This window comes from Artibeus jamaicensis, unplaced genomic scaffold (genome assembly GCF_021234435.1).
Source record: "Artibeus jamaicensis isolate MK-2021 breed Jamaican fruit bat unplaced genomic scaffold, CSHL_Jam_final contig_196, whole genome shotgun sequence".
Taxonomy (NCBI): Eukaryota; Metazoa; Chordata; class Mammalia; order Chiroptera; family Phyllostomidae; genus Artibeus; species Artibeus jamaicensis.
Window position 1 is genome coordinate 3,052,257 of NW_026521401.1, and position 23,846 is coordinate 3,076,102.

Genomic DNA, 23,846 nt, shown 5'->3' on the forward strand with positions numbered 1-23,846 from the left:
TGGGATGTGTCCAGAGACCTAAGATCTGGATATTAGAGTCAGCCAGGGGTCTGAGGGAGGGCATCATCTGGTTTTCAGCCTTGGCTCTGCCCTGGGTCAGCTGAGCCATAAATCAAGGGGACTGGCTTTTGTGTCCTGGCCAGCTCCAGATGCTATGATTGCTTCTGATTTCAGCCAGAGCAGGACAGGGTGATGGGGGCAGAAACATGTGTGCCTGAGTGTGGGGAGTAAAGTTGGGAGGAGGCATATGTCAAGCAAGGGTTAGGAAGGTGTTGAGAAGGAGACTGGAGGAGCTACCAGGCAGCTCACATGCTTGTGGCTGAGATGTGTGTATACATGCACACATGCATGCCTGTGCAGTTTGCCTGGCTGGAGTGAGTGGTGGGAGGTGAGGGCAGTGAGATCAGGGAGGGATGTCAAAAAGTAGTGAGTCGGGGGCTTGAAGACTAGCCTGGGTTTGGCGGGAAGTAGGGAGCCACTGGACCACCCCATGAATTCAGATCACTTGCTTCTCTTTCTGAGTTGCCCTGCCTTACAAATGCATCTACTTCTGATGTGATAAGAGGAAGAAAACTAGCATTTCCCAAGCACATGGGTATGTGGTCTTCCTTGTATTATCTCATGCTGACTTTAGGATGGTTTCCTAAGCCCAGTACTCATACCTTATTTTAAAGAAATACCAGTTTGTCATTCCACTTATTTATTCATTCATTGGTTGATTCTTGTATGTGCCCTAACTGGGGGTCAAACCTGCAACCTTGGTGTATGGAGATGATGCTCTAACCAACTGAGCTACCTGGGCAGGGCTCTTTCCTCATTTTATATACAGGATTGGGCAAAAGTAGGTTTACAGTTGTTCATATGGAAAATATTACAATAATAATAATGCAAAAATAAGCTGTGTTTTGCATCACAACTGTAAACCTACTTTTGTCCCCCCCCCTTACAATGAATGCAGAGATTCTCTAGAATTGCCCAAAACTTCCCAATTTATAAGCTTCAGACCCAGAATGGGAACCCAGGACTACCTGGTCTCAAAGCCCTTGTTCCTTCTATATTATACTATACTGGGGTTGGGAGTTGGCACTTCTCCGGCCTCTTTCTCTTTCCTTCTAGAGAGATTGCATCAGGGAGCCTTAGATCATCTAATGCCGTCACTTCCAGGTCTCAGTGGGTATAAGCTCCAGGGAATTTGGGAGGGGTCAGCAGTATGAGACTCCTGATCTCTTGTCTTCCATGCCCACCCAGGCCCCTAGAAAACTGATGTTCAGTTACTGGGACTCAGGGGTCATATTCTTCCCTGTGCTTCTCCTCATGAGCCTTGCTCCTCTTTAATTCTTGGCTTGCAGCATCCCACCCACCCCAGTTTCTATCTGCCCTGGTGCCCTGTGCGTCCCTGTCCTCTCCAGTCTGGTTCAGAGTAGTTTGGAGTATGTCTTTGGTGTCCAGCAGATCTGGTTCTACTCCTAGCTCTGCCACTTACCAGCTAAGATATCTTACCTCCTAAATATGTCAGTGTTCTGATTAGTAAAATGGACATAAAGGCACCTGCCTCATAATAGGGTAAAAGGAGGTAACAAATACAAAGCATTTAGCAGAGTTCTTGGGTCCTAATAGGTTCTCACTAAACTGTAAAGAGCAGATCTTGCTGTGAGGCTTACTGCCTCCTCTGCTTCAGTCTTTTCTTGGGCTGACCCCAGATTTGGGTCAACTTCCTCCTTTCTTCCCTCTTTACCATGTCTTGCTCTTAACAGTGGTAATTTAAGGCCATCTCTTTCAGAAAATTCTCTTGGAACTAACCCAGCCCATTTTTCCCAGCCTTCATCCTTTTCTCTCACTTATTAACTCTTTTTTTTTTTTTTTAAGAACATGAATTTTGAGCCAGGCATTGGCTAAAGCCCTATTGGGGATGTGGAGATAGAAAAGACACTGGCCCTGCTCTTGGATCTGACAACCTGGGTGGGGTGGTGTTGATGGAGACATATATTCACAAGTAAGAGTAATATAAGGCAAATGGTGATACAAAATAATCTGAGCACAGAAGGAGGAACAAAGAAATAGTGGTGATCAAGGAAGATGTTAGAGAAAAGATAGCATTTCATCTGGTCTTGGAGGATAAGTAAGCTCTTGATGGGTGAAGAAGACAGGGATAGCTCTTCTGGGGTAAGGGAGCAGTTTAAGAAAGGCCTGAGAGTACACATCTTCGCAGCTGAGTGTACAACATGGCAGGACTCAGAACACAGAGGGCTCAGGGCAGGAGGGAGCTGAAAGGTATAGAGCCAGTTCTGGGAGCCTTGAATTCTGGTTTAGGAGTTTGTACTTTATCCCAGGAGTAATGAGGAATCATTGGAGGATTTTTAGGAGTAATCTAACTTTACTTGTGGGTTTTTTTAAAAATATTTTATTTATTTATCTTCAGAGGGGAGGGGAAGGAGAGAGGGAGAGAAATGTCAATGTATGGTTGCCTCTCATGTATCCCCTGCCGGAAACTGGCCTGCAACCCAGGCATGTGCCCTGACTGGGAATCGAACCACGATAGTCTGGTTTGCAGGCCCGCGCTCAATCCACTGAGCTACACCAGCCAGGGCTACTTGTGGATTTTTAAAAAATTATTTAAGTAATGTATATTGTCCTTAGAGAGATTAGAAAATTCAGATAAGCAAACAAACAAAAACAAACCTCAAAGACCATTTCAGAAAGGTGTTTGTGGCAGTGTGGACTGGATCACAAAGCTGAGACAGTTGGAAGCAGGAGGCTGGTGACAAAGTTCAGGCTGGGAAACCTAGGGGCCTGGATTTGGGTGGTGGCAGTGGAGGTGGGATGGGGGCAAAGACAAAGTTGGAGACTGTTCAGTATCTGCAGGATTCTGGATTTGTTGACTGTGGGGTTAGAGGGGAGGGAGGTTTAGGGACTTGGGTTCTGGGTGGTATGCCTGGTGAAACAGGGGTCACTGGTCAAGGCAGGGATAGGGGATGGGGCTGACCATAGCAGCAACCTGGCTTTTCCTGGGATAAGTTGAGGCCAAGCAGAAGAGCTGGTTGATTGCCTTCACCCAAGGCTAGGGTCTCTCAAAGTGACAGGAGAGACAGTCAAGCCTCACCTTGTGCTCAGCCCTGTCTCCCCAGGGTCTGACTGACCAACCCCTTGTCCTCCAGGAGCACCTGGCAATCCTGGACAGTCAGGCTGGGCAGATCCGGGCTCAGGCCGTGCAGGAGTCGGAGCGGTTGGCCCGGGACAAGAATGCCTCCCTGCAGCTGCTGCAGAAGGTAGCTCAGCTGGGTAGGGCGGGCGGGTGGGGGAGGAGGAGGGTAGTACAGGATTCCCCCCTTGCTTGGGCTTCTTCCTTGCTGTCACTCTACTCCTTTTTTATTCTCTGACATTTTGGACTTGTAGGAGAAGGAGAAAGTGACTATGTTGGAAAGAAGATACCACTCACTCACAGGAGGCAGGCCTTTCCCAAAGACCACATCGACCCTCAAAGAGGTAATATGGTTGGGTCAGCCCAGCTTCAGGCCCAAGGGTTCTCCTGGGAGGCTGTGGAGCAACATGTGGTACTTGCACCCTAATGGCTGAGATTGAGTATGGGGACATTTTCCTGAATCAGAGAGATGCAATTGGGAATGGTCCTGAGGTCTGGGATGCTCTATGGCTACCAGCTACTTCTGTTTAGTTTTCTTTCTGGCTTCCAGGAGCCCACTGATCTTACTCTTTTTGGTGACTGAATACATTGTGAAGAAGATGGGGTATTCAGAGGTTTGGAAAAGGCCAGGGCTGGGCAGACTTACCTTCATGGGGAGCATAGGCTCCTGATCTTGTAGTCCCTGGGCCTTGGTCTAGAACTAGGCTCTTAGTTCAGAAGTGGGCATTTAGGCCCCTTAAGCCATTCTTTCCTGAGTCTTTTCATCCTTGGTGTGTAAGGTCCAAAGAGGGCATGCCTAGTTTTCTGTACCCTTTCCCGTCCTCCCTGCCTCACTGCATGAGCAATTTAGGCCTGGGATGGGGTGGCTGGGCTGAGTATGAGAGCTAAGAGCCCTTACCACATACCCTTTCTGTAGGCTGAACTGCTCATCTCCGAGTCCTCGGAGAAGGAGCTGGGGACTGCAGCTCTGGGCCCATTCCCAGGGTCATCTAAGGCTGGTGCCTCCTCTGTCCCCTTAACCCCACCTGCTTTCAGTCAGCTCTGCCCCAAAGCACAAGAGGTAATCACAGCTAACTGCTTGCTCTGCTGTGTTCAGACTGCCTGTCTGCCTGCTTGCTGAGATCTTGTCTACAGCTTCTCCCAAGGACCCAGCTGAAGGGTGTGTAGCAATAATCCTTTGGCCAGAGTTTTGTAAGTTTCAATGAATGCCCATGTGTCTGCACAGCCAATAAAAAAATCAGAGTATCAGTTTGCATATTAATTTGTGTGTATTGTGCATGCCATTTCTCAGTTTTCACAAACACTGGACCCTCTAGCTTGTTTTCATTTTCTGTGACCTCAGAGGACAATTAACCTCTGGAGCTAGTCCAGAATGGGCTCCCCCTGGATAGGGCCATTGTGCTTTGATTCAGCATGCATTTTGGACAAGATTGGGTACGTTCAGGGTGGTATGGCCACAGACTTAGCATGTATCTTGGATGCCTGCTGTGCTCCCAACACCTAGTTAAGCTCAGGGTTCTAAGGATATGCTCCGGAAATATGACAGTTCCTGGCCTTCCAGCCCCCAGTGTAATGTGCTAGCATCTTTCCAAGTCCTAACCCTTGCTTGGGCAGTGGCCCATTTTGCTTTTCGCTGCTTCCTGCCAAGGCCTCTTTCTCAGAGCCCATCTTGCTCAAGCCCTAGAGGTGTTTCTACCCCCACTTCTTAGAGCCATCCACTGCTCCAGCAGATGGAGTGCAAGGGGACCCTCTGGAATGGTGTGACTGGTATTTGATGCTATGTGTGTGTGCCCCACTGGGGGTGCTCAAGGTGTTGTGTCCTGGTGGGTTCTTGGAAGGCCCTTCCTAGGCTTCTTCGCCTGCTCCTAGCCCAGGCCAAACCCAGGGATGGGCCTTCAGGGTCTGCTTGGAGCAGGCCCTAGGTGCCAAGGCAGCCTCAGAAGTGAATGTCGAGAAGAGCCTACACACACTAGCTCTGCCTGCCCTTTTTTGGTCCCTTGCTGCCCCCACAGCCATCTATGGTTACAGTGGATAGTTGAGTTCCCCACCCCTGCTCTAGATTTTGTATGAAATGAATGATGGCTCTAAGATGTGAATTTTGGGTGTCTGGTACCTGGTTGAACCTGTTAACTTATCCTCTGCCTCCCCTCCCTACCCACTGGGCACCCTGGGAGTATGAGTCTGGCAGAGGTTCTCTAGCTGTTCTCTGCTTGGACCCCCTAGGCTTCTGCCCCTCCACACCCACCCCAGTCTCTCCCCTGCCCCCAACCTCCCCCATGCTCACCCAGCCCCTGCCTAACAGGGAGGTATCAGCTTGTGCCCAGGGACCTCTTCATGGATGCCCTCAATTGCTCCTCAGGTCTGGGTTGGGGGACAGTGAAGGAGAAGGGCAGCTGGCATAAAGGAGGCTGGGAATGGTTCTCTCTCTTCCCTAGGGCTCAGGGGTTTCCTCCCACTCCTGATGGCTCACATAGGAGCAGACCTTCTGCTGTACCATGAGGGCATCATGTTTAGAGGCCTCTGGCTTCCCTGGGTTATGCAAGCCTCCTCTGCTCTGTGCTTCCTACACTTGCTTTTCCCTTGCCCATGGACAGGACCATCTCTTGTGTTCCAGTCCCATGAACCTCTCGTATTCTCTCCTGTGTTCTGGCCTTCCTCCAAGTATGGGATGCTTGAGTATCCAAAGGCGTTGTGGGGCACCTCACCTGTGCCCACAGCCCCTGGGCCAGTCCCGTCTCTCTGAGCCTCTGCCTCCCAGGACCTGGCTCCCACCACCTGCCTTCCTCCCATTCTGCTATCTTCTTCCTCCTTTGCTTCTCTCACACCTTCACCCAAGGTTGGTGGTCTGTGTGTTTCGGCCACCCCCAGCCCATTACTGGTGTGGGTCTGTTTGTGTGTTTTGCCCCTGCTCTCCTATCTTCCCAGCTCTAGGCCAGCCCCAGGGGATTGGTCAGTGCCTGTGGGCTCTGATTGGCATAGCACTTGTCTGTGTTTTGGGAGTTATGCCCTGACTCTTTCTCTTTGGCCTTAGCACATTCACAACTGTTTTCTCTTCCTTCTCTTTCTGTTCTTTCTCCCTTCCTTGCCTGCTTCCCTCACCTTCCTGTCATTTTTTCTGATAATTGCTTTCCTTTAACCTTCCTCCAATCTTTTGCTTTCTTCTCCCTTTTTCTTTCCCCTCATTTCCTGATTTTTCCTCTCCATCCTTCCCCTCTTGTATCCTGTTGCTCTCCCCATGCTCTCCTCTAGATGGAGAAGCTGCTGTTCCCTGCTGTAGACTTAGAGCAGTGGTACCAGGAGCTGATGGCCGGGCTGGGGACTGGCCCTGCTGCAGCCTCCCCTCGCTCCTCTCCCCTGCCTCTGCCCACCAAAGCTTTTCGTCAACTGCAGGTAACCCCCTTCTTTACTGCCCACCCCTCCCCCATCCCTGCTCCTTGCCTCTCTGGGTACCTTCTGCCAATCCATTAGTCACACAGACCACCTTAGATTGTGGGGGTTAAGTCCAGCCAGGGCAACGTGGGGTCTCTGGACCCTGAGATGGCAGTGAGAGTTTCCTCATGGGCAACCATCCTGGCATTTTGGGTAGCTGGAGAGCCAGCTTCACAAGTCCCAAGGTGACATGGTTGACTGTCCAGTAGGGAGGGTTTGGGAGCACTGGTCAGGTTGAGATCTGTTTGGTGCCCTGTGTGGGTTAGACTACAGCTGCCCTGTCCTTGGCAGCCCTCAACCTCAGAGCTTCTTACTCAGTCTGGGGACCTAACACACTCTTAAGCCTGTTGCAGCCTGTGAGAACTGCCAGCATCCTGCTCTCCTGGTATTTCCAGGGATGACACTTGAAGGCAGGACAGAAAGACTATGAAGTGATAGCCCTGAGGACATGCCTAACCCTGAGTCTGAGAGTCTGAGACTCTCAGACCTAATGCCTGAGTCTGAGAGTTGGTATGGAGGCCCTGGGTCTACCTGAGCCTGCAGAAAGCTGCTGACCAGAGGGTTCGGAAGGAGTATTTGGATAGTCTTTTCCCCCAGGTTTCACTCCACTGACCTGCTGTAGTACCTAAGACTGTATCATTCAAGATTCATTCCTTGAGTGAAGGCATTGTGCCTCTAAGACTGATCTGAGCTGAAATTCCATATTCCCTTTGGGAGGAGTTCAGTTTATGTAATGTGGGGCACCTCTCCTTGTGCCCAGCTGGTTGTAGATTTTTATGTTTTGATTCATTTAATCACCATAGGACTTTGAACTAGATATTGTTAACATTTTACAGATCAAACACTTTGGCTCAGAGAAGATAAGTAATCTACCCAAGGCCACACAACTAGGCAGTAGCAGAGCCTATGCTGAGAATTAGGGTTCTTAACTCCAAAGAGCATATTCACCAAATAGTAATGCCGTGAGTGAGCTTGGCAGTTACTCAGTCTAGACATTCCCACTCCTTTTCCAAGGAAGGAATCCAAGGCCCAGACTGGGGAGATGCATTGCCCAGGGTCACACAGCACGTTAGTGGTAGAGCTGGGACCAGAGGGAACCCTGGCCTCCAGTTGGTCTTCTGTGCAACTCTGCCCAGGCAATGTTAACTCCTTGCATGGGTTCATTTACAAAGTTCTCTCTAAGATGCAGGGTTGGACCAGGGATTGTCCCAAGAAAGAACAGTCTGAAAAGGAGGCTCGGCAGCTGCCAATGTCTGCCTATTGGGCTGGCCCAGGAGGCTCAGTGTTGTTGTCAACTGGAGACAGAAGCCTGGTACCTGAACAGTAACTTGGATCCCAGCCTAGGAGACCGGGGGCAAGGGGTGGGGCACGGGGAGGGGGGGTCACTGTGGTAACGGTGGGAGAGCTGGGGTTCACCAGGCAGTATTTTTTCCCTCTAGGTTTACCGCTCCAAGACGGATGGGGAAGCAACCAGCCCTCTGCTCCGTAACCGTAGTGGCCCCCTTTCCTCTTCCTCTGGCTCTTCCTCCTCCTCCTCCCAGCTCAGTGTGGCTACCCTGGGTCGTAGCTCCTCCCCAAAGGTCTGAGGACAGTGGGTGGGCTGTGTGCATAGGAGGATGGTGGTGGTAGGGTAATGGAGACTCCTACAATGGGGAGAGGCCAAAGTCACCCACAAAAGCCTTGGTGGGGGTTCTTTTGAGCCTCATGTTCCATCGTTCCACCTCCCTCCAGGGTGCTCTACTTGCCCAGAATGGCACAGGAAGCCTTCCTCGAAACCTGGCAGCCACCCTGCAGGACATTGAGACCAAGCGCCAGTTGGCCCTGCAGCAGAAGGGTGAGTGGCTGTAATGCTGACCCATCTACTTTCCTGGGGGCCTTGGATATCTGCCTCCCTGCCTTCTCCCATTCTCATTCATGCCCATACCGTCCACGGTTTTTCTTTAATTAGGATCTAGGCAAGAGCAGAAAGGATTTAGATTGTATGCCTAAAGGAGACTATAGAGTTTTGAGGCCAGGAGGCTGTGAGATCTTACCTAGAGAGCCCAGCAAATAAAAGGAAATGGCTTTTGACCTGAGTGGGCATATGCATTGCCCTGTCTGGAGGCAGGGGAATGGACTTGACCTCCAGAAATGGTTCCCTAAGACATTGGCTCTGGAGACCCAGGAGACCTTGTTGCTGGAGTGTATTTTGGTTGTTTTGAAAGCCCATGTCTGTGCCTCTCTTTCCTGTCATCCCCTCTGTGCCTCTCTACTCCGCCCTCTGCTGGGGTCCCCTCTACCAGTCGAGTTGTTTCCTGCCAAACCCCTCTTAACTGATGACCCAGCAGGTAGACTGTTGGTCATTGAGGACATTGCTTTGGCCAGGCAGCCTTTGCCCAGGCATCTGCATGATGTATTCTGTCCAGGCTCCCACTGCCCATAGGCAGGCTCCCAGGCTGAGCTGGGGTAGGGTGTCTGGCTACCTCACTCCCCGAAGTGAGCGCTCTGCTGCCTCAGCTGTGCTCCACCTGTTTCCCCTTCCTTCTTTCCTGCTGCTGTTGCTCTTGCTTCTGCATTGCTGCTGATTCTGCATTGACATCCTGGGTGTTCATGGGGCTCCCACCATTTCTTCCTTTTCCCTTCCCAGGGGGCAGGGTGGGTTTATGTGTCCCCACTTATTCATGACTTTGTTGTGAGCTGGAGGCCGCTGGCCATCATGCTGCCTAGACACCACGTAGCCAGGATCAGTGCCTGTGTGGACTCAGGATGTAGAAGGGGTGTGCTAAAGCCAGACTGTGCCACTGTGGCCGAATGGCAGGGCAGCTGACCCTGGAACTGGGGGGGGGGGGTTCAGGGAAGCTAGTGGGGCTGATGTGGGTGCCCTGTGTTAGCCTCTTCCTGTTCACTTTTTAAAAAATATTTTATTTCTTTTTTTAAAAAAATTTTATAGAGAGAGGGGAAGGAAAGGAGAAAGAGAGGGAGAGAAACATCAATGTGTGGTTGCCTCTCACATGGTCCCCACTGGGGACCTGGCCTGCAACCCAGGCATGGGCCCTGACTGGGAATTGAACTGTGATCCTCTGGTCTGCGGGCCTGTGCTTAATCCACTGAGCTACACCAGCCAGGGCTCCTGTTCACTTCTTGTCTCTGTCTGTGATGCTGCCAGTGTCCTCCCCACACAGCTGGGTTGTCTCCTGTGACTCCCACCTGTTCTTCTTTTAGGGCAGCAGGTAATTGAAGAGCAGCGGCGGAGATTGGCTGAGCTGAAGCAGAAAGCAGCAGCCGAGGCTCAGTGCCAGTGGGATGCCCTGCACGGGACATCCCCCTTCTTGGCAGGCCCCTCGGGCATCCCCCCACTCATGCACCACTCCATCCTGCACCACCTGCCAGCTGGGCGGGAGCGTGGGGAGGAGGGTGAACACGCCTACGACACACTGAGCCTGGAGAGCTCTGACAGCATGGAGACCAGCATCTCCACAGGAGGAAACTCAGCCTGCTCCCCTGACAATGTGTCCAGGTACCTAACCTCCACCCCATCCTGCCTGAAGTGTCAACTCTGCACTCCCCCACAATGGACCTACTGCCTCTGCCAGATGCCTTCTCAGCTCCTTGATGCACCCACTCTTTTTCTTCCTCCTCTAGTACAAGTGGCCTGGATGTCGGCAAGATTGAGGAGATGGAGAAGATGCTGAAGGAAGCTCACTTGAAGAAGAGTCGGCTCATGGAGTCGAAGGTAAGGCAGATCTGGGCTTCAGAGGCAAAGGCGGTGAGGCCCCAGTGCTGCTTTCTACTTGCCAAGGGCCTGCATTTTATCCCAAGCCATTTTACCCACATTATCATTGCAATATTCCCTTGAGGAAAAAAGGTGGGGATGTGGAGGCTAGGTGAAATTCATTTTTCATACCTTGTAGGAAAAGAGGAGGCAGCGCAGTAACCGTTGTCCAACCATGAAGTTCCTGAATGGGAACATCTAGTCTTTGTGTGTTTATTTCTGTGGATGTTTTCGTCACCATGGGAATTTTGATTCCTGTCTACCTGACTGGCTGGTCATTCCTCTTGGGGATGGTTAGAAAAAGCAGCAACTGAGGGTTCAGTAATAGGGACAGAAGAGAGAAGGCATCTGCCAGATGTCCAAGCCAGAGCAGAAGTGCTAGCTTGGGGGACCTCAGGGAGCAAGTGGGGGCTGAGGGAAGTCATGTCTCTTTCAATGACCTGGAGCTGGGACACACCAATGAAACCAGTAGTTTATCCTGGACACAGCCAGTCTGAGGAAACCCAGGCCTTGGGAGGAAGTTAGATAAGGGATCTGTGGAAGCTGTTCTTTCTCCACCATCTGGTTATTCTGCATCTTTTGAGATGAGAGAGTAGAACCTGGAGAGCAGGAGTCAGCAGCTCCAAACACCAGGAAAAAAAGGCTTTTAGTTGTAGTCGTATTAGAGAAATACAAATGTATAAGCATCTATTGGCAAATGGGGAGAAAGGAGATTTTGCTAAGTTTTAAGCTGGGAAGACATGCCAAATGGAAGTTAATGGTATAAAGGTCATTATCATTGATTAAGACACAAAACATCACTGAAGTGCTCTGTATTTAATGATTTGTTTTAACAACTTTTAAGATGTTTTAATAATGGCTTTCATAAGTTCATTTTTTCCCCATAAAATTTGTAGTTTAAGTACCAGTGTTTCTAGTTTGGACTTTCAAAGGGCCTTAGTGATTAGGGAAGGACCACTGAATATATTCACTGTCAAAAAAAGTTTCTTAGATAATCAATGTTTTAGGAATTCAGATAACAATTACAAGAGACCCATTTATTTATTGAGTGTTTCTCCCTGCTGGAGTCAGTGATGGGCACAGAGATCTTATTTAATTTTTATTATGATAATAGGAATATGCATTCTTGGCCCCATTTTACAGGTGAGGCAGCTGAGGCTTGTGGAATTTAAATGATTTTGTCAGGGTTCCACAGTTCACATTGGTGGCTGAGCCAGAATTTGAAGGCAGGGCCATCTGACTTTAAAACATTGACCCAGCAAGGTCCTTGGAGATAGAATTTTTTTTTAATTTTTATTTATTTATTTATTTATAAATATATTTTATTGATTATGTCATTACAGTTATTCTATTTCCCCCCTTCATTCCCCTCCACCCAGCACACCCCTCCCTCACCATTCCCCCCTTTAAGTTTATGACCACGTGTCTCAAGTTCTTCAGATTCTATATTTCCCCTACTATTCTTGCCCTCCCCCTATCTATTTTCTACCTACCGTCTGTGCTACTTATTTTCTGTACCTTCTCCCTCCTTCTCCTTCTCCCACTCCTCTGTTGCTAATCCTCCATGTGATCTTCATTTCTATGGTTCTGCTCCTGATCTAGCTGTCCTCTTAGTTTGCTTTTGTTTTAGGTGTGGTTCTTAATAACTGTGAGTTTGCTGTCCTTTCACTGTTCATCTTTTTTATCTTCTTTTTCTTAGGTAAGTCCCTTTAACATTTCATATAATAAGGGCTTGGTGATGATGAACTCCTTGAATGTGATCTTATCTGAGAAACGCTTTATCTGCCCTTCCATTCTAAAGGAAAGCTTTGCCGGATAGATCAATCTTGCATGTAGGTCTTTGGATTTCATGACTTGGAATACTTCTTTCCAGCCCCTTCTTGCCTGTAAGGTCTCTTTTGAGAAATCAGCTGAAAGTCTGATGGGAGCTCCTTTGTAGGTTACTGTCTCCTTATCTCTTGCTGTTTCCAGAATTCTCTCCTTAATTTTAATCTTGGCTAATGTAATTATGATGTGCCTTGGTGTGTTCCTTCTTGGGTCCAACTTCTTTGGGACTCTCTGAACCTCCTGGACTTCCTGGAAGTCTATTTCCTTTACCAGATTGGGTAAGTTCTCCTTTATTACTTGTTCAGATAAGTTTTCCACTTGTTGCTCTTCCCCTTCCCCTTCTGGTACCCCTCTAATTTGGATGTTGGAACATTTAAAGATGTCCTGGAGGTTTGTAAGCTTCTCCTCATTTTTTTGAATTCTTGTTTCTTCATCCTTTTCTGTTTGGTCATTTTTTTCCTCCTTCTAGTCCACTCCTTTGATTTGAGTCCCAGTTTCCTTTCCATCACTATTGGTTTCCTGTGCTTTTCCCTTCATTTCAATTAGTTTCGCCTTCATATGTTCCTCTAATTTGTGACTAAAATCAACCAGTTCTGTGAGCATCCTGATCACCAGTGTTTTTGAACTGTGCATCTGAAAGTTTGGCTATTTCTTCATCGCTTAGATTTATGGGCTCTGGGGCTCTGAGTTGTTCTTGAGCCATGTTTTGATCTGTTCGTGCCTGTTACATATGAGGAGTGGAGCCTTAAGTGTTCACCAGGGCGGGGCCACCCAGGTTGCTGGTTTATGACGCTCTATGTTGGGGGGGGTTAGAGAGGGACAATGGAGGTCCCCTCTGCTGCTTTCCGCCGCTGCGGCCTGCGAGGTCGGTCTCACTGCTCACTCCTTCACCGGTTTATCTGCGCCACAAATGTGTGACCACGGTCAGCCCTCAATGGGTCCACCTGCTACTCCACACCTGGGATCCCCTCACGGCTGCCAGTGCGCCTGGGTCGTGAGCCCGGGTCTGTCTGGTGGATCTTTCCTGCCCGACCCTGCTCTGCTGCTGGCTCTGCCCCTCTTACCGGTTTGGCTGAAGGGTTTGTTGTTGTCAGACTTCTGTATAGTTCAATTTTTTTGTAGTTTGGCTGTGTTTTGTTGCTAAAACTTTGTTGTTTTTAAACTTGGTTGTGTAAGAAGGCACAGTGTTTCCACCTACGCCTCCATCTTGGCGGAAGTCCTCGAGAGTTTTTTTTTTTTAATGCTCAACTGAGGACATGCTTAGAGGGGGAGGTAGAGAGGGGGTAGGGGGAGAAACATCAATTGGTTCCCTCTCCCATGACTGAACCTGCAACTCAAGCATGTGCCCTGACCAGGAATTGGACCCACAACCTCTCAGTTTACTGGATGATGTTCCAACCAACTGAGTCACACCAGCCAGGGCGAGAGGGTGCGTTTTGAGGATGATGCCTCTGAATGCCAGGCTGCCCACTGAGAGGGGCATCTTCTGTGGCTCTGCCCTCTTCTGAGAAGGGAAAACTGGGGATGGAGGAAGAGGGCAGCTGTGGGCACTGATCCCTGGCTTTGGTGGAAGGAGCAGGAGATGGAGCTACGGCGTCAAGCCCTGGAGGAGGAGCGGAGGCAGCGGGAGCAGGTGGAACGGAGGCTTCAGAGTGAGAGCACCAGGAGGCAGCAGCTGGTGGAGAAGGAGGTCAAGATGCGGGAGAAACAGTTTTCTCAGGTGAGTGGGCAGTGGGGTATGGTGGGTGCTGGCTTGAGGGTGAGGCTGTGGAGGGGTAGAGACATTCTAGGGCAACTCTTCTAGGTTGTAAAAGCTGCTCTACTCAAAAAAAGATTACTGTTGGCTCAGCACAAGCAAAATTCTACCAGAGACTCATTCAGTCCCAAGGAATAGGGGCTTGTTAAGCTAGTGTGTTTCTATATGTGTGTATGTGTATGTTGTGAGTGGGTGGGTTGTGGGGATATGACAGACCACCTTGCTGACATCTGGGGTCAGAGAAGATGGTCTGGATGGGCCTCTCAGAGATGGGAGCCAAGGTCAAGTATCAGGGTGGCTCCCCTTGGCCTCTTTCAAGGGCCTCATCTCTGCTTCATGAGTCTCTGCTGTGCCTCCCCTCACTTCTCTGATGGCCTCCTGTACTTGGTGCTTCATGGAAGTCCTGACCCTCACTCCACCACACCTTTTGGCTCTAGGCCCTACCGCCAGCAGATGACCTGGCTATGACTGTTGGTTATATCTTCAAGAGAAAATTATACTAGTTTCTCCTTGGGACAGGAATCCTTCCCTGTACAAAAGACAACTCTGGACTCTTTCCTTACATAGGACACTTGAGCAGAACATTTAAAGGTAGGAAGAGAACATAGGTTGGGTAGGGAAATGTACCCATGTCTCTTGTCTCAGATCCTAGCCCTTGTGAGAGCCTGAGGGACTCAGACAGGCTGTTCCTTGTATTCAGTTTCCATTGACCTCCCCAGGGTAGGGGTCCCTTGGGATCTACTCCCGGTAGTCACCAGCTATCACAGGTCCCTGACTTCCTGTGATGCAACAACATAAATTCCTAGGAATAGGCTGCCTTGATTAGGTTTGAGAATTAAAAAAATTAATCAGATACTGTGAGTTTTACCTCTGTGCTTAGAATCTTTGTCAAATGCCTAATTCCCTTCTCTGTCTGTGGCCACTTTGGAACTCTCTAGCCCCATCTCATGGAACTGAGGCATTGCTGCAGGGACCAACAGTGTGCTATGGGAAGTGGGTAGAGTCAGCCCATTTTGGGGGTACCCCCTGAAAGTTGTTCATTTTGTAGTATAAGAATTTTTGAGGTGGAACAAACCTTAGTGATTTTATAGTTCAAAGCCCTTGTTTTACATATAAGGAAACTGAGGTCCAGAGAAGGGATATGACCCAGACAAAGTCCTCAGGAAGTCAGAGACCAGATTTCCTATTAGGTTTTTCTTCCCAGAGCCTGTTCATGTGTGGCCTCTGGCTTTATTCCTTTCAGACCAGGAGGGAGGAGAGAGGCAGGGACAAGACAAGTATGGCTGTATCTTGGTCATAGGTGGGGAAACGTGGGCATAGAGTCACTCAGCAGTTTGCCCAAGCCTAGTCTGCCCAACACAGACATGCTAGGTCTCTGCTTTTGCCACAGGCCCTGTGAAACCAGAATGGCAGCATGGGGGTGGGGAGGGAATAATGGCAGGAGTGAGGACTGAAGCCTAGGGGCCTAGACAAGGAAATGATGGGGAAGAGAGGAGATTCTGCTGACCCTTCCCTCTACTCCCAGGCACGACCCTTGACCCGCTATCTGCCAGTCCGGAAAGAGGACTTTGATCTGAAGACCCACATCGAGTCCTCAGGCCATGGTGTTGATACCTGCCTGCACGTGGTACTCAGCAGCAAGGTACTGGTGTGCATGGCCCTGGGGTGCTGGGGAGAGGCTCCTGTGGTTAGAGACCCCTCCTCAGTCCTCAGAATAGTGGCCTCAGTTCCTGACCTAACACCAGAGGTCTCTGTCCCAGGAGCTGGTATGGTATTCTGGCTTGAAGAAATGTTGAGGATAGCGCCCTGCCACCCCCGTACCCCCCCACCCCCAATGAATATAGGCACAAGTGATGGGACTTATGTTGCTGCTCAGGGAAGAAAGGTTTAGGGGCTGTGCTTTTGGGTCCTTCCTTACTTCTGCTTCCCACCAGGTCTGCCGAGGCTACTTGGTCAAGATGGGCGGCAAAATTAAATCATGGAAGAAGCGCTGGTTTGTCTTCGACCGGCTCAAGCGTACCCTTTCCTATTATGTGGGTGAGTTCCCACCTAGCTTCCCTAAATCCAGACCCCTGGGCTCTGTCACCAAGGACAGCTGGTCTGGAAGGACACCAGGCTTGCAAGTTGGGGGACCGAAGGCTTGGCTTATTCTTCCTCCCATCCTCCAGAAAATGTACAGAGTATACCTGGTTTACCTCCATTTATTTGTTTATCCATTGATTAACTTGGCAATTACTAAGTATCTAATAAGGTCTGGGCATGGTTCTAGGTTCTAGTGATAAGCAAGATGGCTGCAGCATTCTCCCTTGGAACTTACTGTCAGGGAGGCAGCTGATGAACATGAACTGAGTGGATAAGCTGTAGGGATGCCCAGACACTGTGACTGCACAGAATCCTGTGAATTCCCCATTCAGCAAATTCCCTCAAAGACTCCAAGACAGGCAGTTGAGCAGTGCCAAGGTGTGCTCAGGACAACCTTGGGTTCAGGCCCACTGGCCCATATTTCTCCCTTCACTCTTCCAGCTTAGTTTCCCATGCCTGGAATTCTCTCTGGACTTAGAATGTGGAGTACTCTATCACCCCCTAGTCAGGAGAGGTTGGGGTGTGCTGTGGAAACAGCCAGTCCTAAGATCCCTGTGGCTCAAAACCACAGAGTTTCCCTTTTTCCTCCTGATGTATGTTGTGTGTTTTGTAGGTGGTGGGGGATCTGCTCTGCAGCAGTGTTCTCTTTGCTTTAGCACATGCCTTTCTGGAACATTCCTGGCCACCATGGCAGAGAATAAAGAGAAGCCTAATTGGGCCTTACATTGTTATCAGATGCCTCAGCTGGGTTTGTCCAGCCAGTCACCCAGACCCACACAACCACAAAGCCAGGAAGAACAGTCTGGCTGGGAGCCTGAAAGGAAAGGGCTGGAGTGTTTGGTGCTGGGGAGGCCCAGGCCTGGAGAGCCCTGCTTTCTCTCCCTGGTCCTCAAACCAGGTGCCACTCCCTCCAAGAAGTCTTCCATGAACACATGGGCCCTCTGTGTGGGGAGGCAGGAGAGGTAGAGGTACAAGTGTCCCCATGTTTACACCTGGGCTGGGAACAGACTTTGTTGGGATTGAGAGGAACAGGACTAGGGAAAAGAGCTTCATTTTAGGCATGTTGAGGTTGAAGCACCCCAAGGACATCTAGGCTTAAGATAAAGGTCAGGATTAGAGGCAGAGTGAAAGTTGAACCTGTTGGAATAATAATAGTAATAATAATAAAATAGCAGATCATCCTTATTGACCACTTATATGAATCATGCTATGCTGAGCACTCTACATGAATCATTTCATTCACTCTTCATAATAATCTTTGGGAGAAGCACTCTTTCCATACCTACTTCACAGATAAAGAAAATAAAGCTTAGAGACTTCCAGATAAGATGCCATAGGTAAACAGCTCATCTTCTCACACAACCACAACAAAATTACAACTAAAATATAGAGCAGTTGTCACTCAGAGACATCAAAAATGAAGTTGAATGGAAGTGTGAATCTGAGAACTGCAGAATTAAAGAAACCACATCCATCCAGTCTGGTAGGAAGGACAGAAACACAGAATGATCTGGTCCCTCACCCACGTGTGATGGATAAAAATTTGGGAGGGTTATCTCAGAAGTGAGGAGTCCCAGCCCCATACCAGGCCCCCCAGCCCAGGGTTCCAGTGCCAGGAAGATAAGTCCCCATAACTTCTGGCTGCAACCACCAGTGGGGATTGAGTTGATGGAAGAAACTTCTGGAGTCCCATGCAGTTCCCCTTAGAGAACCCACATGCAGATTTAGATTCATTCCCTCTGAGCTCCAGCACCAGGGTAGCAGCTTGCAAGGCATGAGTGACCTATAGGGAGGAACTGAAGTGTCGACATCAAGGCAAGAGCTGGGGTACAGCTTTTTGCCAGACCGGAACAGGGGCAGGGGCCATTGTCCCTTTTGTGAACCCTCCTCCAACAATATAGCAGGCAGATGCTATTCTGAAGACTCCATGAACCTGGCTAACACTGTTTACCCCACCCTGGAGATCCCCTGAGACTGTGCCACCCAATTTATGGACCCACCCAAGCTACTTTTCTATATGAATGGCTGGTCTTGGCTTATGCTTCACAGCATCCTAAATCCTGTCAACAAGCAACAACTGGCTTCAGCCCCCAGCCCCTATACCTCTTGATGAGTGGTCCCAGGTCTGGCACTAGCCGCAGCCAGCCTAGATTCCCAGCTAGGCTTTGCCTGGGAATCTCTAAGCCCAGCACAAGTAGCAGCCATCTCAGATTGCATTATAGCTCAGGCAGGGTGGCTCTGGGCAGAACACAAGTAGGCTGACATTGGCCTGCACCACCCAGGAAACCCCAGAGCCTATGTTTCCAGTGGACAACTTCAGATCACAGCAGAGCACCACCACCCTGCCCCTGCACAGCTGATCCTCCACGGAGGGTGGAGGTTGGTGTCAGTGGTCCCTACTGGTACTTGCAGCTGACTGGTCTGGGTAAATTCTTCCTACTGATCTGCCAACAGTAATCAAGGCTCAACTACAAGAGGGAGTTGTATTCAGCTCACACAAAGGGCACACCTTGAGTACCCAGCTTGGGTGATAGGGGAGGCAGTGCCACTGGACCCTACAGGGCACCTATTACATTAGGCCACATTACCAAGACAGGGAGTCGCAGCTCTACCTAATACACAGAAACAAACATGGGGAAGCTGCCAAAATGAGGAGACAGAGAAACAGGGCCCAAATGAAAAAAAAAAAGAAGAAAACTCCAAAAAAATAGCTAAACAAAATGGAGATAAGCAATCTGTCAGCTGTAGAGTTCCAAACACTGGTTGTAAGGATGCTCAAGAAACTTAGTGAGGACTTCAACAGCATAAAAGAGGTCCAGTCAGAAATGGAGGATACACTAATTGAAATAAGTTATAGGGAAACAACAGTAGAGTGGATTAAGCTGAGAATCAAAACAATGACTTGGAACATAAGGAAACAAAAAACAATCGAGAAGAAAAAAGAATCCACCTGGCTGGTGTAGCTCAGTGGATTGAGCATGCGGGCCTTGGAACCAAACAACCATGGTTCGATCCCAGTCAGGGCACATGCCTGGGTTGCAGGCCATTTCCAAGCAGGGGACGCACAAGGGACAACCGTACATTGATATTTCTTTCCCTCTTCTCCTTCCCTTTCCCTCTAAAGAAAAATAAATAAAATCTAAAAAAAAAAAAAAAGAATCCAAAAAAAGAAGGATAGTGTAAGCAGCCTCTGGGACAACTTCAAGCATTCCAACATTCACATAATAGGAGTAACAGAAGGAGAAGAGAAAGAGCAAGATATCAGAAATCTATTTGTAAAAATATTGAAAGAAAACTTGCCTAATTCGGTGAAGGAAATAGACTTGCAAGTCCAGGAAGCACAGAGAGTCCCAAACAAGATGGATACAAAGAGGCCCAGCCCAAGACACATCATAATTAAAATGTCAAAAGTTAAAGAGAATCTTAAAAGCAGCAAAAGAAAAGCAGTTACTTATCTACAGGGGAGCTCCTCTAAGACTTTCAGCTGGTTTCTCAAAAGACACTGTAGACTGGAAGGGATTGGCAGGAAGTATTCAAAGAAATAAAAAGCAGGGATCTACAGACAAGATTGCTCTATCCAGCAAATTTATTATTTAGAATCAAAGGGCAGATAAAGAGCTTCTCAGACAGAAAAAAACCAAAGGAGTTTATTATCACCACTAAACCATTATTACATGAGATGTTAAAGGGACTTATTTAAGAAAAAGATCAAAACTATGAATACTAAAGTGGCAATAAATACATATCTATTAACAATTAAAAAAACTAAGCAAAGAAGAAAAACAGAATCATGGATACAGACAGCGTTTTTGATAACTGCTAGATGGGAGAGGAGTGTGGGGGAATGGGTGAAGAGGTGAGGGGATTAAGAAATACAAATGGGCCCTGGCTGGTGTAGCTGAGTGGATTGAGCACGGGCCTGTGAACCAAAAGATCACGGTTCGATTCCCCGTCAGGGCACATACTTAGGTTGCAGGCCAGTTCCCAGCAGGGGATGCACCAGAAGCGATCATACATTGATATTTCTCTCCTCTCCTTCCCTTCCCTTCCCTTCCCTTCTAAAGATAAATAAATAAAATTAAAAAAAATATTTTTTAAAAAACCTTCAAAAACGGGATCTCCAGATGGCCAATAAAGATATGAAAGTTCATAAAAAAAAAAAGAAATACAAATAGGTAGTTATAGAGTAGCCATGAGGATGTAAAATACAGTGTAGGAAATGGTGTAGCCAAAGAACTTACATGCATGACCTGTGGATTTGAACAATTGCCTGAGGGAATATGGGGTGCTGGGTCGGGATGGGGGCAAAGGGAATAATCAGGATAACTGTAGTAGCATAATCAATAAAATATCATTAATAGGCTCAGAGAAGTTAAGTAAATTGTTCATGGTCTCACAGCTGCTAAAAGGCAGAGCTAAGATTGACCTGGGCAATTAGAAAAGAAAAGGCAGAGAGAGAGGGCTGCACTATTGTGAGGAAGGAGGAAGAAGAGGGACCAGCAAAGGTAGAAGGGGCAGGAGGCAGGAATCTACATGCCAGGTGCTGAGTTGGTGCTTGGCATATGTGACCTTCCTTTTATGAAACAAAAAGACCAAGTTTAGACAGGGGTGGCCATGGAAGGAAGCCAGCCAAAGGGGTAGACATTTGTAAGCAGGCGTGTCTCTAGTGGTGATGGGTGCTGTAGGAAGGCCAAGAATAATTTGGAACTAAAGGCCATTCAATTCAGGCATCGGAGCCTGACAAGAGAAAGGCTTCTGCTGTATACAAGGGTGGGAGCCAAATTGCATAAGATTGTGGAGAGGTAGGTGGTTAGGAAGCACAGGAAGGATTGAGTTGTTATTTACAATGAAGCAAGGGAATGGAGAGAATGGCAGGGGGCAGGGTGGGGCTGGGTCCTTATCTTGAAGAAGAAGTGTTGGATGGAGATTGGGCCTGTAATAGGATCAGGGCCCTGGATTAGTGTTCCTTGCCTGCTCCTACCTTGAACTTGCCATTCTCCCTGCCTTTGCCTGGACTTTCCTTGCACCTACTTGATGGAATTCCCCCTTCCATTCTGTAGAGTCCAGATCAGATATTACCTTCATGAAGCCTTTCCTGGCCCCATCTTACTGAGACTGGTTCCTTCCTTCAATGTGTAACTCCCGTGTTATACAGGGTCTGTCTGCCATGTGACATCAGCCAAGGGGCATATTGATGTAATGACAGATGCTGCATGGTATGTGGCAGACACTGCCGCACACTTTGAATGTATTCATTCAATACTCACAACCACCTGTAACACATAGCTGCTCTCTTGGACACCCAAGTCACGCAGTTAGTAGTAAATGCATTCTTTCCCACTAAATTGTAAGTGCCTAAGAGAAGGGTCTCTGACTTTTCCCTGGATCCCAGTGCCTGGGTCTCATTCATTCAACTCATTGAGCACCTACTGTGTGCTAGGCACATAGTTGTTGATGTTGGAGGAGGTAGATCTATGAATTGCAAGGAGGGTTCAGACTCAGCCTGAGTTCTGTAGAGGAGTGTGGCTGCTGTTGGAACACAGTGAACACAGCCGTATACTAGAGTGGTGACATTTGCAATGGGTCTTAAACATTACTTAGCAGTTTGCCAAGGGAGTGCGCTGGAGACCATTTCAGTATATGCAGAGCACACTGTTCAGGGAATGTGAGAAGCTCAACATGGCCAGACAGAACCTGGGGTTTGTGGGGGGCAGGGGGTGAGACAAGGCCAGAGGAACATGTTAGCACCAGCCTGTAAATAGCCTTGGCCAAACCAAGGAGGCAGCAGGTTTCCAGTGAAGGAACCAGCAGTGAAGCTTGTGAGCTGAGGCAGCAGGATTAGATTTGCTTTAGGAAGCTGACCCCCTCGGCATTAGGGTGGTCCAGGGGCATGTCAGGAGGCTGCGGCAATGGCCCAGCATTGATGACTAGGGCTTGAAATGACACATGGGATGGGAGAAGGTGCATACTGCCAGCCACCAACCATCTGAGCTTAGTGATTGTATATTTGTCCTTCATGCCTCAGGCTTGAGTCCAGGATGCCAGTTGTAGTGCCTGGGCAGTTTGCCTTTGACAGTGCCCTGTCCCTCCCAACCAGAAGTCATCCTGCTGGTAGTTTACGCACCTTCTTCCTGCCACCCCTGCCTTCACATGCTAAATACTTCTTTTTTAAAAATATTAGACTTCAATACATGAATGCATTCATATACTTGAAAGTCAAAATACATAGAAAGGTTTAAATTGAGAATTATGCTCCCACTCACTGTAGATAACCACTTTTTAAATTTTAATTTATTTTTTTTAATTTTCTTTATTTATCTTTAGAAGGAAAGGGAAGAAGAGAAATACCAATGTATGGTTGCTTCTGGTGCATCCCCTGCTGGGAACTGGCCCCTGCTGGGAACTGGCCTGCAACCCAGGCATGTGCCCTGACGGAATCAAACCACGATCTTTTGGTTTGCAGGCCCATGCTCAATCCACTGAGCTACACCAGCCAGGGCCCTATAGATAATCACTTTTATTGCTCTTTTGTGTATCTTTCTAGTGCTTCTTTAGGGGCATATAAACAAATGCAAACTTGTATTCTTACTCCTTTTCTTACACAAAAAGTAGCCTGTAATACATCCCTTGTTTTCCTGCTAATTTTCTACATAAAATATATCTATGTCTAGATATTTATATCTGGATATATTTTATAGATTTGTTTCTGAATTTATATATCAGATATTTGTACATTATTCCATATAATAGCTATCTAGTATCCCATCATGTGGTACACTATAATTTGTCAACCAGTCTCCATCTGGTGGATACTTGGGTTGTTTCTGATCTTTTGTGACTACAAATGTTGCTGCCAGAAATGTTCTTTTTTTTCTTTTTTAGAAATGATGTTTAAATTTGTTATTTTGCACATGTGTAAGGTAAATTTTCCTAAGTGTAATCACTGGCTTAGTGATTGGGACAAACAGCAATTTTGGTAGGTATGGCCACATCATCTATACAGTTTGCCAGTTTATATACTCCCACCTGCCATTTATTAGACAGCCTTTTCTCCTCACACTTGACAAAAGTGTGCTATATATCTTTTGTATGTTTTTGACATTCTGATAGGTGAGAAGCAGTATCTCAGTGGAGTTCTAATTTGTGTTCTCTGTAATTCTGTGTGAGCCGGAGCACTGATGTGTGTTCTCTTTGGGAGCCCTGGGTGTCATCCCATTCCCCAGGTGGAAAAACTCCATGGCAGTGAAGCCCGTCCTGAAGTGTGACAGGCCTCCTCAACCTGGTCCTTATTTCCTTTGCAGACAAGCATGAGACAAAATTGAAGGGGGTCATCTATTTCCAGGCCATTGAAGAGGTATACTACGATCACCTACGCAGTGCAGCCAAGGTGAAGGGGCAGAAGGGACCAGTCATGGGGAATGGGTGGGCTCTATGGCAAAGGCCTCCAGCCTGCTCTCTTCAGCATCTCAGACCCATCCCTTCCTCTCTTTGTAAACTTTTCCTTCCTCTCTTCTCCCCTTCCTAGAACAGGTTTTTCAGCTTCACTATGGACAGAGGTATCCCTCCCTATGTATAGTAACCAGAACTACTGCATATTAACACCTTCATACCCTAGTTGCCTCTGACCCTTTCCTTTCCCTTGTTTCCTCAGGCCTGAGGGAGGAGTGAAGGTGGGTTGCAGAAAACAGGATGCCCCCATGGGCTTGAATTTGGCTGGCTTGCCTCCCTCTCCTAAGATGACAGCATGTTTCCCAAATAAGGGTGGGCAGTGTGGAAAGGATGACTAAAAGGGGGCCCTTGAAGACTAGATTTGGTAGAGAGGCTTGGTAAATAGAAGATATTTGAGGGTGGTCATATGCCTC

At 48.2% G+C, this 23,846-nt stretch overlaps 1 protein-coding gene across 18 annotated transcripts in view; it reads left to right on the forward strand.

Moving 5' to 3' along the window:
• Window positions 1-23,846, forward strand: part of PHLDB1 (pleckstrin homology like domain family B member 1) — a 51,318-nt gene that overhangs the window by 25,461 nt on the left and 2,011 nt on the right. For 11 of the 18 annotated variants that reach the window (XM_053672771.1, XM_053672782.1, XM_053672796.1 and 8 more), the window contains 12 exons: window positions 3,156-3,266; window positions 3,394-3,483; window positions 6,389-6,529; window positions 7,752-7,880; window positions 8,008-8,148; window positions 8,300-8,402; window positions 9,770-10,064; window positions 10,190-10,280; window positions 13,720-13,866; window positions 15,428-15,544; window positions 15,837-15,939; window positions 23,286-23,371. In XM_053672771.1, the coding sequence (XP_053528746.1) occupies window positions 3,156-3,266; window positions 3,394-3,483; window positions 6,389-6,529; window positions 7,752-7,880; window positions 8,008-8,148; window positions 8,300-8,402; window positions 9,770-10,064; window positions 10,190-10,280; window positions 13,720-13,866; window positions 15,428-15,544; window positions 15,837-15,939; window positions 23,286-23,371 (1,554 nt within the window). The remainder of the gene's footprint in view (window positions 1-3,155; window positions 3,267-3,393; window positions 3,484-6,388; window positions 6,530-7,751; window positions 7,881-8,007; window positions 8,149-8,299; window positions 8,403-9,769; window positions 10,065-10,189; window positions 10,281-13,719; window positions 13,867-15,427; window positions 15,545-15,836; window positions 15,940-23,285; window positions 23,372-23,846) is intronic. The other 7 variants (XM_037147210.2, XM_037147212.2, XM_037147213.2 and 4 more) reach the window with 5 other exon arrangements.